Below are 17430 nucleotides of genomic sequence, written 5' to 3'. Positions count from 1 at the left end.
CCTCTTGCACACCCCCTATTTGGGATGTGCCCGCAACCAAGGTACATGCCCTTGACTGGAATCGAACCCGGGACCTTTCAGTCCCCAGGCTGACGCTCTATCCACTGAGCCAAACCGGTCCCGGCCATGAGTCATTTCCCCTGTCTCTCCCCTAAATTCAATCTATCTTCATTCATATCCTGCCAAAATTTCTTGTCATTGGTCCACTTCTCTCCACCTCCCATCATCACCACAGTCCAAGGTACGTCACATGAACAACTGCAATAGCTTCCTAAGTGGCCTAGCCACAACCACCCGACTCCCTTTCCAAAACACGAAACTATCACACTACCTCTTACTTAATGACCTTACAAAACTCTCAGGATGAAGACAAACATGGTCAATGAGGCCCCGCATGGACTGGCACCCTGACTCAGTGATCCCTCATGCCAGATGCTCCAGACATATTTTTCTATTTTTAGCCCCGTGTTTTGCCTTGCTCCCTCTTTGCATACATGGTTCCCTCTACTAAGAGCTCTCTTTCTATCCCACCTCTACCCCCAACCCCTTTAACCAGCAAACAGTCTTGATCTTAGCTCAAGAGTCACTGCATAAGGGAAGCTAATCTCAGTTACTTATTCATCTATAAAATACTGACTAATCACCCACTGCATATGCAAAGCACTGGGTCACATAGAAGAAGATACAAGGATGTATGTAAGTGCTTCTCTGAAAGAGCTTATCATTAAAACGAAGAGCTATGGCACAGGGCATTATTTATAGAAGGCAGCGTGGTAGTGTGTCAGAGAGAAAAGGAGTACAATTACAGCAGTCAATTCCGCATTAGACTATATCATCCTTTTAATCAATGATCTCACCATTACCTCTTCCTACGTGTTGCCATTAAACTCCTCATCCTTACAAGTCTACTTCCTACTAATATCCCAAGAATATTATAATATCAATTACAACATGAAATTTTAGACTTAAAGTTTTTTATTTTTTTAAATTTCCCTAAGTACAACCTTGGCTCTGGCCTTGTCAACTTGTTCATCCTTGCCTTATAGGCAGCATGGTACAGTCACAGTATGGACTTCAGAATTACAGACTTGAGTTTGAAATCCTGCTTTGCTATTTATCAACTATAACCTCCTTGCTGAAGTAATCTTTGCCTCCAAATCAAGTTCACATCAATGTTCAAACTGATGATACGTGTACCCGTGTGATTTGCCATTTTACCTGGGTCTTGTACTTCTGACTTTAATCACCTGAGCCTTAGGTTCCAATTCTGATCTCCCAGCCACTTTAAATATCCCTATCTCAGGGGTTGAGCACTGATCTATGAACGAAACTGACCTATGGTTCAATTTCTGGCCAGGGCAAATGTCCAGGTTGTGGGTTCGACCTCAATAGGGAGCATGCAAGAGCAGCCGATCTCTCTCTCTCATATTGATGTTCCTATCTCTCTCTTCCTCTCTGAAATCAATAAAAAAAATATTTTTAAAAAGCATGTAAAAATTTAATTTAAAAAAATACTGTCTATAGAAGTAACGACCAGAATAGATAACTGAGTATATATGAAGTCTAAGGGAAAAATTTTCATTATTGTTTAAATTAATAAAATGATTAATAGAAGGTGTTAATATATTGCTACTCTCTAGTCTTCACACTTTGGTACCCTCCCAACCACCCAAATATTTCAAAAAACTACCTAAAAAACGATGACCTTTATGTAGATCTGTTTACATGACCGATCAGTATCATATCTGCTCACGAAGGACAAATGGAGCTCCAGGGGCTAGTGTTCTTTCCATTGGAGAAGGAAGGCAGCACCTTCTTTGCTCTGTTTTGCTCCATTCATTTCTGAGCAGAGAGCTGATGGATATGATCCCAACCAGAGCTCAAACAACTCCCATCAACTTCTCCCCCGCCCCCCACCCCGGCAGTAGAAATTAAAAGTTTCCTGCCCTTCTTCTGCCCTTGTTCATAAAGTTAGAATGGAGTCCAGGGTCTAAATAATGGCTTCAGGATTGAAAAGAAGTTGGAATGTAACTCTTCTGGATATTGGGCCAAATACTTTTTCACTGAAACCATGTGGAAACAGTGGGGATAGTGCCTGGGATAATAATATTTTCTTGATTTTATCTGTGGAATCCCCTGAAGATTCAAATGTCAATTTCTTAAGCAATCACAGCAACTTGACATTCTTTAACAAATGGTCCAAATAAAAGAATCAGCCAGTTGGTAAAATTCAATGGTACTTTCATTGTCAGAAAGTCAAGAGAAAGACTTTAAAATAAGGAAATTTTATAGTCAAAGCATTTGATCTCTTAGGTTGAAGAGTCAAAAGGCAGAAATTAAAGTGATGCCAGTACTACAAATGTATAAAAACAAATTATAAAACATCAAAAACTTAGAATTTGTTGCTGGAATTTCACAAAAGCTGCAGAATACAGCATGCAAACAGCAACTCTGCACATGCCAAGCGAACCTTTGATATGTCACTGCTTCACATTCTTTTACCTTCTGCAGCATATGGAAGTCATTTTTGTGGCACATACTTCTCAGAAATGAACACACCAACTATTTTTGGTTTTCTGAGGCTCAGGGGAATTTATTAAAATAAAAGCAGCAAGGCCCTGGTGGGAGTGGCTCAGTGGTTGACAATCAACCTATGAACCACATCACAGTTCGATTCCGTGTCAGGGCACATGACTGGATTTCGAGCTCAATAACCCAGTAGGGGGCATGCAGGAGACAGCCGATCAATGATTCTTTCTCATTATGATTAATGATTCTCATTATTGATGTTTCTCTCTCTTCCTCTCCCTCTCCCTTCCTCTCTGAACTCAATAAAAATATTTAAAAACAAACAAAACAAAAAACGAATAAACTCCTCTACTAGTAAATCCCACAATTACTCAAAATTTCAAAAATTTTAACACACTGATGAGTTGATCATTTCTCTTCCACTCCTAACAAAAAGCAGACTTGCAATTCTAGGTAATATCAAATGTTTAAATCTAGCACTAGTCTGATTCATGTTAGCAAATATAACCCAGGATAACACTTGGGAATTCTATGAAGCTCCTCATTTTATTTTAGCAGAATCCCCAACAGGAACATGTGTGTATATGGATAACTAATAAGTTCCAGTACTTGGTCATAATACCGAATTCTGACCCAATAATCTTTCTAATATTTCCAAGTATTCCAAAGAAACTGGGACATGGCAAGACAGCTCATTTTGTTACAATACCCTTCCCAAGAGTATAACACATCAATTACCCCCCCCCCCCCCTTTTTGGTCCACTTATCACATGATATCTATGGATAACTAGGAAAATCTAGGAATTAGTCACAGAATTAATTTTCTTGCTATACATCTATATATAATAGATTCAGTATGGTAGACAGATAACAATGCTACCCCAGGATGTTCACATGCTAATCCTTAGAACCCATAAATATGTTATTTCATATGGCAAAAGGGACTATTCTGCAGATGTGATAAAGTTAAGGATCTTAGGTGGGAGAGTACCATAGGTTATCTGGATGCGCCCAATGTTACCACATTGGAACTTGAAAGCAAAGAAGCTGTGATCGAAGAGGGGACTATGACTATGGAAGAAGGTCAGAGATGCAATGTTACCAACTTTGAAGATGGAAGAAGGGGTCACAAGCCAAGAAATGTGGGTAGCTCTAACAGCTGGAAAAGGAAACAGATTCTCCCCTAGAGCCCCAGAAAGGAACATAGCCCAGCCGACACCTGGATGTTAGCCCAGTAAGAACCACATCAAACTTCTAACATACAGAACTATAAAATAATAAATATAGGCTGTTTTAAACCACTATATTTGTGGTAATTTGTATAGTAGCAATAGAAAATTAATACAGTTAAGTATTCTTATAGCCTTATAAACTAGAATTTCAGGATCCAAATTATATTTTTAACTACTCTTTATTATTTAAAAATGTAGTGTTTTGATGCCCTGGCCAGTGTGGCTCAGTTGGTTGGAACGTTGACCTATGCACCACAAGATTGTCAGTTCGATTCCAATCAAGGCTGTGGGTTAGGTCCCCGGTCAGTATGTGTACAGGAGGCAACCGATCTATGTTTCTCTCTCTCTCAAGTTCAATAAAAAAACACATTAAAAAATAGTAGTGTTTTGAAGAAGAAATTAAAGATACAGACAACAGTATGGTGATTACCATAGAGAAAGGGGGATGGAGGAAGTAGAAGAGGATATGAGGGGGGTTAAATGGTAATGGCAGTAGACTTGACTTCTGAAGTGAACACACAATACACAGATGATATATTATACAACTGTACAACTGAAACCTATATAATTTTATTAACCAATGTTACCCCATAAATTCAATAAAAAAGAAAAAAATTCAGTGTTTTGGAGCAGACCTCACTACATTAATTACTTTGAACTTTCAAAATGTAAAACACATGAAATGTACAAAAAAGGTTTTAAAAACAATTTTTAAGAGTTACTAGCACTAGCCTTTAGAGCTAAGACAACTCTATTCAAATATCATAGCTAGTGAATGTTAAACAATCAATACAGCATCTTTCCCCCTGAAGAGGTTTACAAACCAAGTTTATTATGGTTTATTCAAAAATGAAATTAGCCATTTTATTTCATACGCTCTTATGTCCTGCCCTTATACAAGGATAATTCACTTGACCAACACAATATAAATGTATTTTTCTAACTCAGTTAAAGCTCTGAGCTTGTTTTATATCACTTTTTCCACCAGCATATCATTCTCTCTCTCTCTCTCTCTTTTTTTTTTTAGGGTATCGTCCTGATTAAAATGACAGTGAAGAATCTTCAAGGTCAATACCAGTACTACAGCTCAAACATACCTAAGTTCATCCATTTCCCTCTTCTTCTTCATCTCTTCCTTTTCTCTCCTTTTCATTTCCTGAATTTGGGCTTTTTTCTCATTCCTTTCCTCCCGGTCTCTGCATTCCTTCTCTGCTGCTAGGTCTGGGAACCGCTCCGCTCTGGTCTTTTCTAATCTGTTCAGGATCTCATTTACTTTCTTCTCCACTGTCACAATTTTCACCTTTGAGGGAGACAGGGGGAAAATATTGAATCTTTATTATATGATTTCCCCGCAAGAACAGGGGAGAGGCTCTCCAGGGGCTCAGTCACCAGCTTAATTTTCCTTAAAAAACATACATCATGCTGAGCCCTCAACAACAAAGATGTTAGACGGAAAAGACGATACCCCACTCAGTGGCAGGACTCCGCCTCCCTCGGTGGTGCAGGACACTTACATCCTTCTGCCTGTGAAAGCCTATCTGTCCCACGTCCATGTCAGCGGTTTTCTTCAGGTTAGACCACGGTGTATATACCACGTTGACGTTGTTCATCTTGCAGCCTGCCAAGAGAGACTATCTTCAACGTGCAGGCAGGATGGCACTGAGCAAAGTGTCCCCTTACCCACTGGCAGATCACCATAATCCAATGAAGGAAAAAGCTTAGATTGAACAAGGCATCAAGTGTTTCAAACTGCAAATCAACCACAAAAGGCAAATGGTAAAGTTGAAAAATACAATTCAAGCAAAATCATGACAGTAGAAAGCAGGGTCCATGGGTTTGCTTTAGGGACTTCTGAGACTCCCTAAAATTGAATGCAAAACTTACTATATACGGTTTTTAAAGAGATTTGCTCAGATTCTCAGAGGAGTCCTTGACCCAATAAAAGATAAGCAGCAAGATAAAGCAAAATGCCATGGCCAGGGATTTAAGAGACCGGCACTCTATCCTGGCCCTACAACAAACCAGCTGTGCCACCTTGGGAAGTCCACACAGCTCCCGGAATCTCATGTGAAACATGAGGTCACTGGACTAGTGTAGCAACATTTTTGTTTTTGTTTCTTTTAGCAGTGGAACCTCTTTTACTAAAGAAACATATCATACCTCTACGCCAACAGCCTTAGGCAGCTCAAAGAATCACAGGTTAGCCCTAGTTGATTTGGCTCAGTGGATAGACCATCGGTCCTCAGAGTGAGAGATCGGGATCCAATTCCGGTCAGTGGCATGTACCTCGGTTTCAGGCTCAATCCTGGTTGGGGTGCATGTGGGAGGCAACCAATCGATGTGTCTCTTTGACATCGATGTTACTCTTCTGTCTCTCCCCCTCCCTTTCACTCTTTCTAAAAAAATCAATGAAAAATATCCTGGGGTGAGGATTAACAACAACAAAAATTATCAGTTCAATTGCTGGTCCAACACTCTTTAAGGCCCTTCAAAATTAGATGGCAATATATTTCAGTTTATTAAATCACCAAGTACAATGGAGAAATCTGTGGCCACCACCTTAATTTGCTTATGAAGTATTACTGCCTGAAAATTTGTAATGCGATCTTATTCAAGAGGAAGCACCAGACCAATCTAAATCACGGGATATTCTACAATTGGTCTCCATTCTAAAAGTATTAGTGCCCTAAAAGACAAAGAAGTGTCTCCAGATAAAAGGAGAGTAGAGAGACATGACAAGTAAATATAACACATGATCCTGGATTAGAAAAATGCTATGAAGGGACAGTAGTAGAACACTAGGAAAACTTATATATAGACGGTATATGAGATAACTGATAGCATAAGTATATAGTACTTATAAAAGCTACAATAGTATACAGGAATATCCTAGGCCTTCACTCATCACTAGGCCTTCACATTCACTCACTTAATGACTCACTCAGAGCAGCTTCCAGTCCTGAAAGTTACATTCATGATAAGCACCCCATACAGATGTACCATTTTTCATCTTTTATTAATATACCACATTTTTTTTAAATTGATTTTTTACAGAAAGGAAGGGAGAGGGAAAGAGTTAGAAACATTGATGAGAAACATTGATCAGCTGCCTCCTGCACAACCCCTGCTTCGAATGTGCCTGCAAGCAAGATACATGTCCTTGACCAGAATCGAACCTGGGACCCCCTCAGTTTGCAGGCTGATGCTCTATCTACTGAGCCAAACCAGTTTCAGCCATTGGTTTCTTTCTTTTAATTTTTTATTTTATTTTTTAATTTATTGATTTTTTACAGAGAGTAAGGGCAGAGGGATAGAGAGCTAGAAACATTGATGAGAGAGAAACATCGACCAGCTGCCTCCTGCACACCCCCACAGAGGATGTGCCCGCAATCAAGGTACATGCCCTTGACGAATCGAACCTAGAACCCTTCAGTCCATAGGCTGACACTCTATCCACTGATCCAAACCAGCTTCGGCTATACCACCTTTTTAATTGTACCTTTTCTATGTTTAGACACACAGATACTTATGATTGTGCTACAGTATTTACTAGATGAACATGCTGTACAGATTTGTAGCCTAGCACCAACTGGCTACATGTGTAGCAGGCTATTCTATCCAGGTTTATATAAGTTCGCTGTATGATGTTTGTACAATGACAAAATTGCCTAATGATGCATTTCTCAGAACACATGTCCATCATTAAATGACACATGACTGAATAAGCAAATGTAGAAAAACAGCAAATACTTGGTTTGGCTGGAGTGTGAAATATGTGCAGGGAAAAGGAATTATGTAGTCAGATCAAAGAGGCTTAATGCCAGCTTAAGAAGTCTGGTTTTAATTGTATAGACAAGGTGAGGGTGTCATGAAATATCTAAGCTTTTAGAAAGTTTAATCTGGCAAGAGAGTAAAGATGAATATAAAATACGCTGACCTGACTCTATGAATACAAACAAGTTTAACCCCAAGTCCCTGGGTTCTGAGTGCTGAAGGTGGTCAACCACGGAGGAAAATATTTTAACCACTCAGTGACACAAATGGAGAGTACTGAGCAAAGCTCACAGAAAAGAAAATCTCCTTCACTCTTCAGCATCCTCTGCTATTGACTCACAAGAGTGAAGCTCTTAGTTAGACCCAGCTCCTTTTTCTGCTAAGTGAGCTGTCGCTGTGCAAGGCTGAGAAGAAGAATTCTGTGTCATGACTCTTACCCTTTTTCTGTTTTCTCTAAAACTAGTGATCTACAGAGATTAAGAAAAAAGAGGCTGGGCCAAGAATAAAGAATCCAAAGCTCTTTTAATAAAGTCACATCTGCCAGCCAGGGGCATGGAAATGGGACAAGAACACGTGAAAGGATTTGCAACAAACAAGAAAAGAGAATATAAGTTTTAGTTTGTATTATTTTTTTATGTGAATAAAATAGACAGGCACCAAGCCCAGTATTACAGACCCTACCTGAAACATTTATCACCAATTCTCATTTCTTTCTGCACATTAGAATCACCTGGAGAGCATATCAAGCATACCTATACTCACAGATTGCCCACGATCAATTAAACAAGATTCTTTGGGGGATAAACAACTGATTTGATACCTTCACAATTTACAGGGAGAACAAAATAAGGAGAGAAGGTAAGAAGTGAAAGCAAGAGTGATTTGGAGACTCGAGTTCTAGTATCTAATGGCAAAGAGTGGAAATAAAGACATCAAACAACATAAAAATAAAACCGTGAGAGACATTTCTTGCTTAGCTATTAACATATCCTGATTTCTGAAAGTCTACAAATAATCTTAAAGGTAGGCAAGTATAGACAACTTACTATTCAAGGTAAGAAAAACAAACCTGGCCAGCATGGCTCAGTGGTTGAGTGTAGACCTATGAACCAGGAGGTCACAACTCGATTCCCTGTCAGGGGACACGCCCCGGTTGTGGGCTCAATCCCCAGTGGGGGGCATGCAGGAGGCAGCTGATCAATGATTCTATCTCATCACTGATGTTTCTCTCTCCCTCTCCCTCTCCTTTCCTCTCTGAAATTATATATGAAAAACAAGGTAAAAGAATTGAGGCAGGGCCATAAACATTAGAGGGCTGGGGAGATTAATTTTTAGTTCTTTGATAGGTAGCAGAAATTCCATCTTATAGAACAAAACAGGGCAAAGGCATATTACATGGCAGTCCTTTCACTCAAGCCAAAGTCAGGAATATTTTCTCTAAAATGTAATCCATTTCAGACACAGGGAAATCATTGCTAAGTCTGAAAGCACTTGGAGGAAAACTGACCTTGAATGCTATTGGCCTTCACAAGATGGGCACAGTCCATCAATACTTCCTTGGGAATGTCTTCTATGCTCTCCCCCTGAAACACAAAGATATCCAAATGTTCTTCTATATTGTTACTGATGGATTCTAGTGCACTCACTGGGCTTTGCTGACTTACCAGGAACAATTTTATTAAAAGCAGAGGCTCTTCAACTGTATTTCAGATCATTGAAAACTGGAGCCTGTTACAGGAATGTTTGTTTAAACTGAGAGAAGGCAGTGATATAGAAAGTACTGATACATGATAAGTAAAAAATACAAACACAGGGTATAAAAGAAAACTACCAAAATATTAACTATGTTGAGTAATTTCTTTCTTCTTCTCATTCTTACTTCTAGAAACGTTTGCGGAAATGGTGTCTATTTTTGACAACTGGATGTCTTCTTAGCTGAGGTCCCTACAACGTTCCTCTCAAAGAGACACCTTATAGCTTTGGATCTCAAATATCTACCGTGTTTCCCCGAAAATAAGACATCCTCCGAAAATAAGACCTAGCGCATGGAAAGATAAGACATCCCCTGAAAATAAGACCTAGCGCAACTTCGGGAGAAAAAAATTAATATAAGACACTGTCTTATTTTGGGGGAAACATGGTAGTAGGTCATCTATCCTTAGCCTTAATCAGGAAGCAACCTCTTTGGTATGTTAAATAAAACCACTCACTATAAGGAAGAAATAATATGGATTCTATTCTCTACAGATAATGTATCAAAGTCAAAACTGAATACCATATTTTCCGGCATATAAGACGACCCCCTAATTTTACAGTTAAAACATAGGTTTAGGCCTATATTCGCTATATAAGACTACCCCCCACTTCCGAGGCAACACCAGTTCTTTTTTTAATAGACCGCCTCTCTGACTCTGGCCAATCTGAGCAGGCTTTTTACTAGAACACAGTGTCGTCTTATACGCCGGAAAATACGACATAAGCAAAGCCATTTCAGAAGAAAAATATTTCAAAGGCAAGAGCAAATGGAAATCAGCCCAGTATTGACTCCTAGTAGGCATGGGATTACAGAAGAGTTCTGTTTGGGATTGAAATGTTCTACCTACATAAATACTTGAGATAAATTAAGTGTATTCCATTATGTTTCCACACATTTTCTTTACATTCAATGATTTAAATGGGAATCTCTCAAATATATAAATTTTGACACAAAACCGAGTGATTTAAGTGTCACTACTTTAGTGATGTATCTCATCCTGTGCTATTCCCTGACCACACTGAGGATTTCTGAATTTAACATCTTGATTACACAATGTCATCATTATGGATATCAACCATTATAGTGATAGTGATGCCTTCAGGGGCTTCTACAATACACAGGAGCTGATGGACCCTGTGCTAAATAAATCAAAAAGAAAATAAATACAATAGTCACCAGTTTCTGAGTACACATCACATGCCAGGTATTACGTAGTCATACAAAATGCATTGTATTACCCTCATTTTACCCATGAAGAAAATGAAGCTTAGTGAGGTTAAGTGGGAAAAGTCCCACATATCTAGTTAGTGACAGAACTGAGAGATAAACCCAGAACTAGAACAATGCTCTAAGAATTGGCCCAGAAATGGTGCTTATGGAGTTCTTGTGGAAACATTAGTTTGTTGGCCTTGATGTCAGGCTATATCCTTGATGTCAGGATATTTCCCGTCTTACTACCTGTGGCTGTCACTATTTCTGGAGCAATCTCCACTTCTATTTTGCAACTTCTAATATAATATGAGCAGAAAAACAAACCTCACTCAACTTAGCATTATTCGTAAAGTCAGAGCAAACAAATTGGAGAGTCTAAGGAACTCTCAAGATGTAAAGATCAGAATTTTAACTGTGGGCTTTGTGCCATCTATGTTAATATGATAAGAAACCTCTAGATAAGTGAGATTTTTCTATGGGTTTCTAAAAATAAAAGAAACCTAGGAAAAAGCACAGCTGAATATCTGTGATCTTCAATGTTTGGGCTGTATTCAACTGAATTCAGTGAAAAAAAGAAAAGAAAAGCCTACAGTGCTTAGCATGTGCCAGGCATTATTCTAAGTCAGTGGTTGGGAAACTCAATAGTCAACAGAGCCAAATATCAACAGTACAACAATTGAAATTTCTTTTGAGAGCCGAAAACCGACTTCTGCGCATGGGCCACGGAGTTTTAATCGCACTGTACATGTGCGCGCTTGCATGTGGTATTTTGTGGAAGAGCCACACTCAAGGGGCCAGAGAGTCACAACTGGCTCGCAAGCCGCAGTTTGCCAACCACTGTTCTAAGTGGTTGAGAGATAAGCTCATTTAATCTTTACAATCCTATCTATACTAATAAAAGGGTAATAAGCTAATTAGACTGAAAGACTGGATATCTTCCTACAGTCCGACTTCCTTCTGGACAAAGCCATGATGGTGGGGGCCGAGGGAGAGACAGTTAGGGGCGATCACCAGTAGGGGAGGGCAGTTGGGGCCATGAGGAGCAGATAGGCAGCAATCAAGCCAGCAGGCAGGAAAGTGGTTAGGAGCCAGCGGTCTCAGATTGTGAGAGGGATGTCCGACTGCTGGTTTAGGCCCCATCCCACATGGGGTCTAAACCGGTAGTCTGACATCCCCCCAGGGGTCCCAGATTGGAGAAGGCGCAGGCCAGGCTGAGGGACCACCCCCTTGTGCATGAATTTCTTGCACCAGGCCTCTAGTCCTATATAATAAAAGGATAATATGAAAAATAGACCAAACAGTGAAACGACCAGTTGCTATGACACATTAACCATCAGGGGGCATACGCTCAACGCAGGAGCTTCCTCCTGGTGTTCAGTGTGCTCCCACAGGGGAGTGCTATTCAGTCAGAAGCCCAGAAGCCAGGTTCACTGCTAGCAAGCACAGAAGTGGTGGTGGGAGCCTCCGCTAAGCCATCAATTGGACATCCCCTAAGGGCTTCTGGACTGCAAGAAGGCACAGGCCAGGCTGAGGGATCCCTTACTCCCAACCAAGTGCAAAAAGCTGGTGCACCAGGCCTCTAGTGACCCAATAAAATTGGTATTGTTAGCTCCCTTTTACACATGATGAAATGAGCACAGTTAAATAATTTGTTCAGAGTCACAGCAAGCAGCAGAGATAGGATTCAAACCTAGAAGTCTGAGCTCGGAACCACTTAGTCCCATTGCATCTCCAACACTTACTTGGTACCTAATAGGTACAAAGATCTATGTCATTTACTTCAGGAGATCAACCATGTAAGAGTTTCTGAAAGAGTACATATTTTTATTGAGCCCAATATGTGCTTCTAAAGAAAAATAACATTAAAACTTCTATTCAAACAAGTAAAAACTGGTGGTAATGCAAACTTGGGATAACCACCATTATTTTCATTTTGAACACAGCAGAACCCAAAGGAAAAACTTTCATGTGAACCAAAAGGAAACTTGGTAGCACCATACTCTATTTTTTCTAAACTTAAAATAGTTCCAAAATGGCAAGAAGTGGCCTAGGAGAATTCAGAATTTTGTTCCAGCACAGAGTTCACAATCTTCCTCTTTTTCTTTACAATACAGTTTTCAAAAACAGCAGTATAAGTAAAGATGGAGTACAATGTTTAACTTTGCTAGCAAGTTAAAAAATGAATATTATAACCATAATAAAATAGCATCATGTATTTGGTTGCTTTTTAAGTTACAAAATTACCAGAAGTGTTGGGAAAATCTGTATTTATGTGATAGCATTTTAAATTAGCACAATACTTTCAGAGAGCAATCTGGCATAAAAGGAGTTACCAAACTATATCTTTGACCCAATAATTATATTTCTGATAATTACTCTAAAAAATAACTTAAAAGAAAAAACAGAAAGCAGTTCATAAAAAATATTTCTTGTCCTGGCCAGTGTGGCTCAGTTGGTTGGAGTATCCTCCCATACAATCAATGAAAGGTGGCGCTTTCGATTTCCCGTCAGGACAATACCCAGGTTGTGGGTTCGATCCCCATCAGAGCATGTACTGGAGGCAATCGAATGATGTTTCTCTCACATAGATGTTTCTCTCCCTCTTCCCTTTTCTCTCTTGTTGGAGAGTCACAATGCTGAAAACTGTAAACAATCTAAAGTTTGACATAGAAGCTTTCATATTAATTGTGGCATACTGCCAACTCAAAGCAGTCAGCAAAAACAAAACAAAACAAAAAAACAACAACACAGTAACATGAAAAAGTTTATAGACTGTCACTTTAAAAGTAATACAATAGCCCTAGCCTGTTTGGCTCAGTGGAAAGAGCATCAGCTTGGGGACTCAAGGGTCCCAGGTTCAATTGCGATCAAGGGCATGTACTTAGGTGGCAAGTTTGATCACCAGCTCTGGTTGGGACATGTGGGAAAGCAAACAATAGACATGTCTCTCTCACATCAATGTTTCTCTCTGCTTCTCTCCCTTCCACTCTCTCTAAAAACAAATGGAAAAATATCCTCAGGTGAGAATTTAAAAAATCAGCAACAACAAAAAAAACATACAAAAACTTTAAAGCAGTGGTCTCCAACCGGTGGTCCATGGACACTCGTCTGTGATGCCCAAAAGGTTGGTGACCGCAGCTTTAAAGCCCTTGTAACAACAACTTAAAAAAAAGAGTAATACAATCAACCAGGCAATGCCAGGCTGGACAGTAGATTGAGACAAAACAATCTAATTGTATTACAGGCTTATGGCACAACATCACTGAAGGGGATTGGGGGTGGGTGGGAGGAGAGAGCTTATAAGTAACTTTGGAAAACTGTTTTGACTAGAAACTATAAGACAAAAAAACAAAAACAACTGCACATAAACACTATACTGTAGTTGATATAGTTGTTTCATTTGGGAATATGGGTTAACAAATCTGAAGCCATTTACATATATATTGAAGTCAAACAAATAAGCAAATAAAAGTGGATGGTGGGAGCTAGGTTTCTCACTGTCAGAGAAGGATCTTACAGATAACCAAGGAGGAAAAGCTAGAATGGCCCGATTGTAATGGACTGGACAGAGACAATGGCACGAGCTCCTATTTAGCTAAATGTGGACACAGGTAGAGATACAAAAACAACTGTTCATGAGTGTATACATGAATTAGTATAAACACATTATCTCCTAGCTCTGTCAAGTGAGAGGACCTTTCTGCTGTTCTTCCTTCCAAACCCGTAACTGATATTTTTGTCAGATTAAACCCAATATGAAATACTTCACCAATACTTCTCAAAATGCCAAGATCATGAAAAACGGGAAGACTGAGAAACTGTCACAAACCAAAGACGAGGCAGACATGACAACTAAATGCACTGTGGGATCCTGGATTGGATCCTGGAACAGAAAGAGAATGTTAATGGAAAAATGAGGAAACCAATAGAGTCTGCATTTTAGTTAATAATAATGTATCACTGTTGGTTTCTGAGTTCTGACAAATCTACTGTGGTAGTGTACGATGCTAACATGGAGGGAAACTGGGTGTGTGGTATCTGGGAACTCTGCACGTTCTTTGTAAATCTAAAATTATTCCAAAATAAAACATTTTAAAGAGCAATACATATAATAAGTATATATACACTCTGTGACTCAACTATATAAAATGTAACTTATGGATGTAAAGATAAATTGGAAAAATAGTGGTTTTATGTTACTATAGCACATTCACTTTTTCCTTTACTAGTATAATGGTGCTTTAAACCCCAAAGCCCCTGATAACTGGGAACAGCTGCCCTTGGTGATGCAAGAAAATCACAAGCCTGAGAAAAAAGAAGCGCCACCGGAGAAGATAGGAAGTCCAGTAGTGTCAATGGAAATGAAAGGGAGAGAAACAGAGGAGACAGAGAACACATCTGAAATGACCGAATAAAGCAGTGCTTCTAGCTTGGAAATGGTACTCAAAATCATTGGAATTTCCCTTAGTGATTCTCTGTGTCTGGGGAAGACATCTCTTTATTTGCTAATTTTCACACTTTTGCACATATTTATTACTTTAAGCAATTTAATTGCATAAAAAAGGATAGAGGACAAGATATGATGCTCATCACTAAAGAAAAAGTCATGAATCCATGTTTAAATCCAATTACCTTATGTAATCGAAGGTATACATGAGCCGAAGAGAGTTTGTCCACATGAAACCTACAAAGAATGAAAACCACTTTTAGCAAGTTGTACAAGACAACCATCTTCTTGGGCCACCTACATTTAAAACATTCCAATCCAGAAAGTATAAACTCAGTGCCTACCACATGCTAAGCATCATGGGGAGTATAAAACACAGTCACTGCCTCCACAGGGCTCACTATCAACCGGGAGAGATAAGATAAACTTTATGGAAAGTTCTACAGCTGTATGAGACTAAGTGTCAAGAAGAGTACTAGAGACAATGAGTGTTACATGCCGGAACAGGTGCTATTTCAAGTGAGAAAATGCTATCCGTGACAAAAGGCTTCACTGGCAAACTGAAATTTGGTAGGTCCCTGACTGAAGCACAGGACTTAGAGAAAGTAGGGCAAGGAATTTAGTTAAGAAGAGAAGAGAATAAAAGTAGTCAGCAAGACTCCAATGCTGCAAGCCTTGGGAGATTTATAGGACCAGTGACAGAAATACCTTACAGCAGGAGAGGGCACCAATTTAGAGTAAAATTTGAGGAGTTTGGTTTGGGACATCCTGAGTTTCAAGTGAGGGCAAAACAATCCAAAGAGAATGTCAAGCAGAGCTGGAAGAGTCAAGTGAGGAATGAAGATAGTAAACAGAGAATTCACCCAGCCTTATATCTGGCAATGGCACTACCACCAGGATACATCTCCTAGGAGAGCCTGGTGATTGCCCTTTATGAAACTGTCCTAAAAAACTCCAAATGCTCTCCCACCTCAACGTCCTAAATTTATCTTTCATTACAGCTCTATCATCCACCAATTTAATTAAATCTTTTAAAATATACTTTCTTTTTCACCTGATTAAATATTTTGGGAAGTTTTTCATTTTTACAATTTACCAAATGAAGTTGACTTTCTCTCTTGCAACACGGAGATGTCCCAGAATCCTAGCATTACATGATAACACAAGATTGTCACTCTATGATTCTGTTAACTTTAGTCATCTCTTCCTTAGTCCTTGCCTTTCCAGACTGAAGAATGTACAGTAAAACCCTAAGAAGGCACCATTACATACCATCATATACTTCTCTAGACATTTTCTTGGCATTAATGTATTTTTTCACAAGTGAAATGTTCACACAGTGTAATTCTATATAAAGGTTAAGATTATGCTGTTTCTAATGTCCTCTTTAAAGAGGTTAAGCATCTTGCTAGTCCCTTTGGATACAGAAAAATATTATACATTTTGGCAGCCTATGACAAAGCTAGATTTTATTCTTAACCATTACTGATAGCAAGAAGTGAGTATAAATAATGTCTTGATTTTTCCCCCAACTGATTAACTCATTTGCATCTCCATGTAAAAGATTCCTACAGATTATCATCTCCAGTTTGGCAATCCCCCTTTCCCTGAAAAATTTGTGTGTGTGTGTGTGTGCCCAAATCTAGAAATTACATATGCCATTTTTCCCTTTCAGGATCTTAGAAAAACACCCCATTAATAAGCAAGCTCAATTGAGGAGTAAGTTCTTCCATTCCTTGTTTTAAACCATTTCTCTATTTACAACTCCCATATATACCCATAATAGCTCAATTGTATTCTGATTTTCCTTAAAGGCCCTGATGCAAAATTTGACTAATGAAATACAAAAACAATTCAATATATATCTAATGGGTTCATAAATAAATAGTCAAAGTACTAAAACACATATAGGAATATCACTGCTGGGATACACCATTTTCAGGCAAGTAAGTACAATTCTACCTTCAGGGCAGGCGATGTATAAAAACATGGGTCTTGCCCTAGCTGGTTTGGCTCAGTGAATAGAGCACTGGCCTACAAAATGAAAGGTCCCGGGTTGCAGGCTCAATCCCCAGTGGGGGGCATGCAGAAAGCAGCCAATCAATGATTCTCTCTCATCAATGATGTTTCTATATTTCTCTCCCTCTTCCTTACTCTCTAAAATCAATTTAAAAAATATTTTTAAAAGATTTACAAAAGGTAATTACATAACAGGTGCAGCCATTCTTATCCCCCTTGACAGAGTCTGGAATTCTTTGGGCTTTAAGGGCAACTGAAACAATCCATTGGGCGTGACAGGTGCTCAAAATGGAGATAACCAGAATGCAATTATTGTGAAAAAATGCCCAGTGGAGATCATTTCTACACAGGCAGAGAGCTAGTTGATTAGGAAGTCAACAAATAGTTACTGAACCCATGTGCCAGGTCTTATGCTAGGTACTGGGAACCTAATAGTTAACAAAGCAGTCTTCATGGGGCTT

At 39.2% G+C, this 17430-nt stretch overlaps 1 protein-coding gene across 5 annotated transcripts in view; it reads right to left on the bottom strand.

Moving 5' to 3' along the window:
* Positions 1 to 17430, bottom strand: part of CCDC25 (coiled-coil domain containing 25) — a 38858-nt gene that overhangs the window by 8771 nt on the left and 12657 nt on the right. For 3 of the 5 annotated variants that reach the window (XM_045576306.1, XM_036423684.2, XM_036423685.2), the window contains 4 exons: positions 15136 to 15187; positions 9043 to 9118; positions 5276 to 5379; positions 4859 to 5061 (listed from right to left, as the gene is read on the bottom strand). In XM_045576306.1, coding sequence (XP_045432262.1) covers positions 4859 to 5061; positions 5276 to 5379; positions 9043 to 9118; positions 15136 to 15187 — 435 coding nt within the window. The remainder of the gene's footprint in view (positions 1 to 4858; positions 5062 to 5275; positions 5380 to 9042; positions 9119 to 15135; positions 15188 to 17430) is intronic. The other 2 variants (XM_036423683.2, XM_036423686.2) reach the window with 1 other exon arrangement.

Source organism: Pipistrellus kuhlii, unplaced genomic scaffold, assembly GCF_014108245.1.
Source record: "Pipistrellus kuhlii isolate mPipKuh1 unplaced genomic scaffold, mPipKuh1.p scaffold_m20_p_8, whole genome shotgun sequence".
NCBI classification, from domain to species: Eukaryota; Metazoa; Chordata; class Mammalia; order Chiroptera; family Vespertilionidae; genus Pipistrellus; species Pipistrellus kuhlii.
Note: the sequence above shows the minus strand (reverse complement) of the source record. Positions and strands in the feature narration are given on the sequence as shown.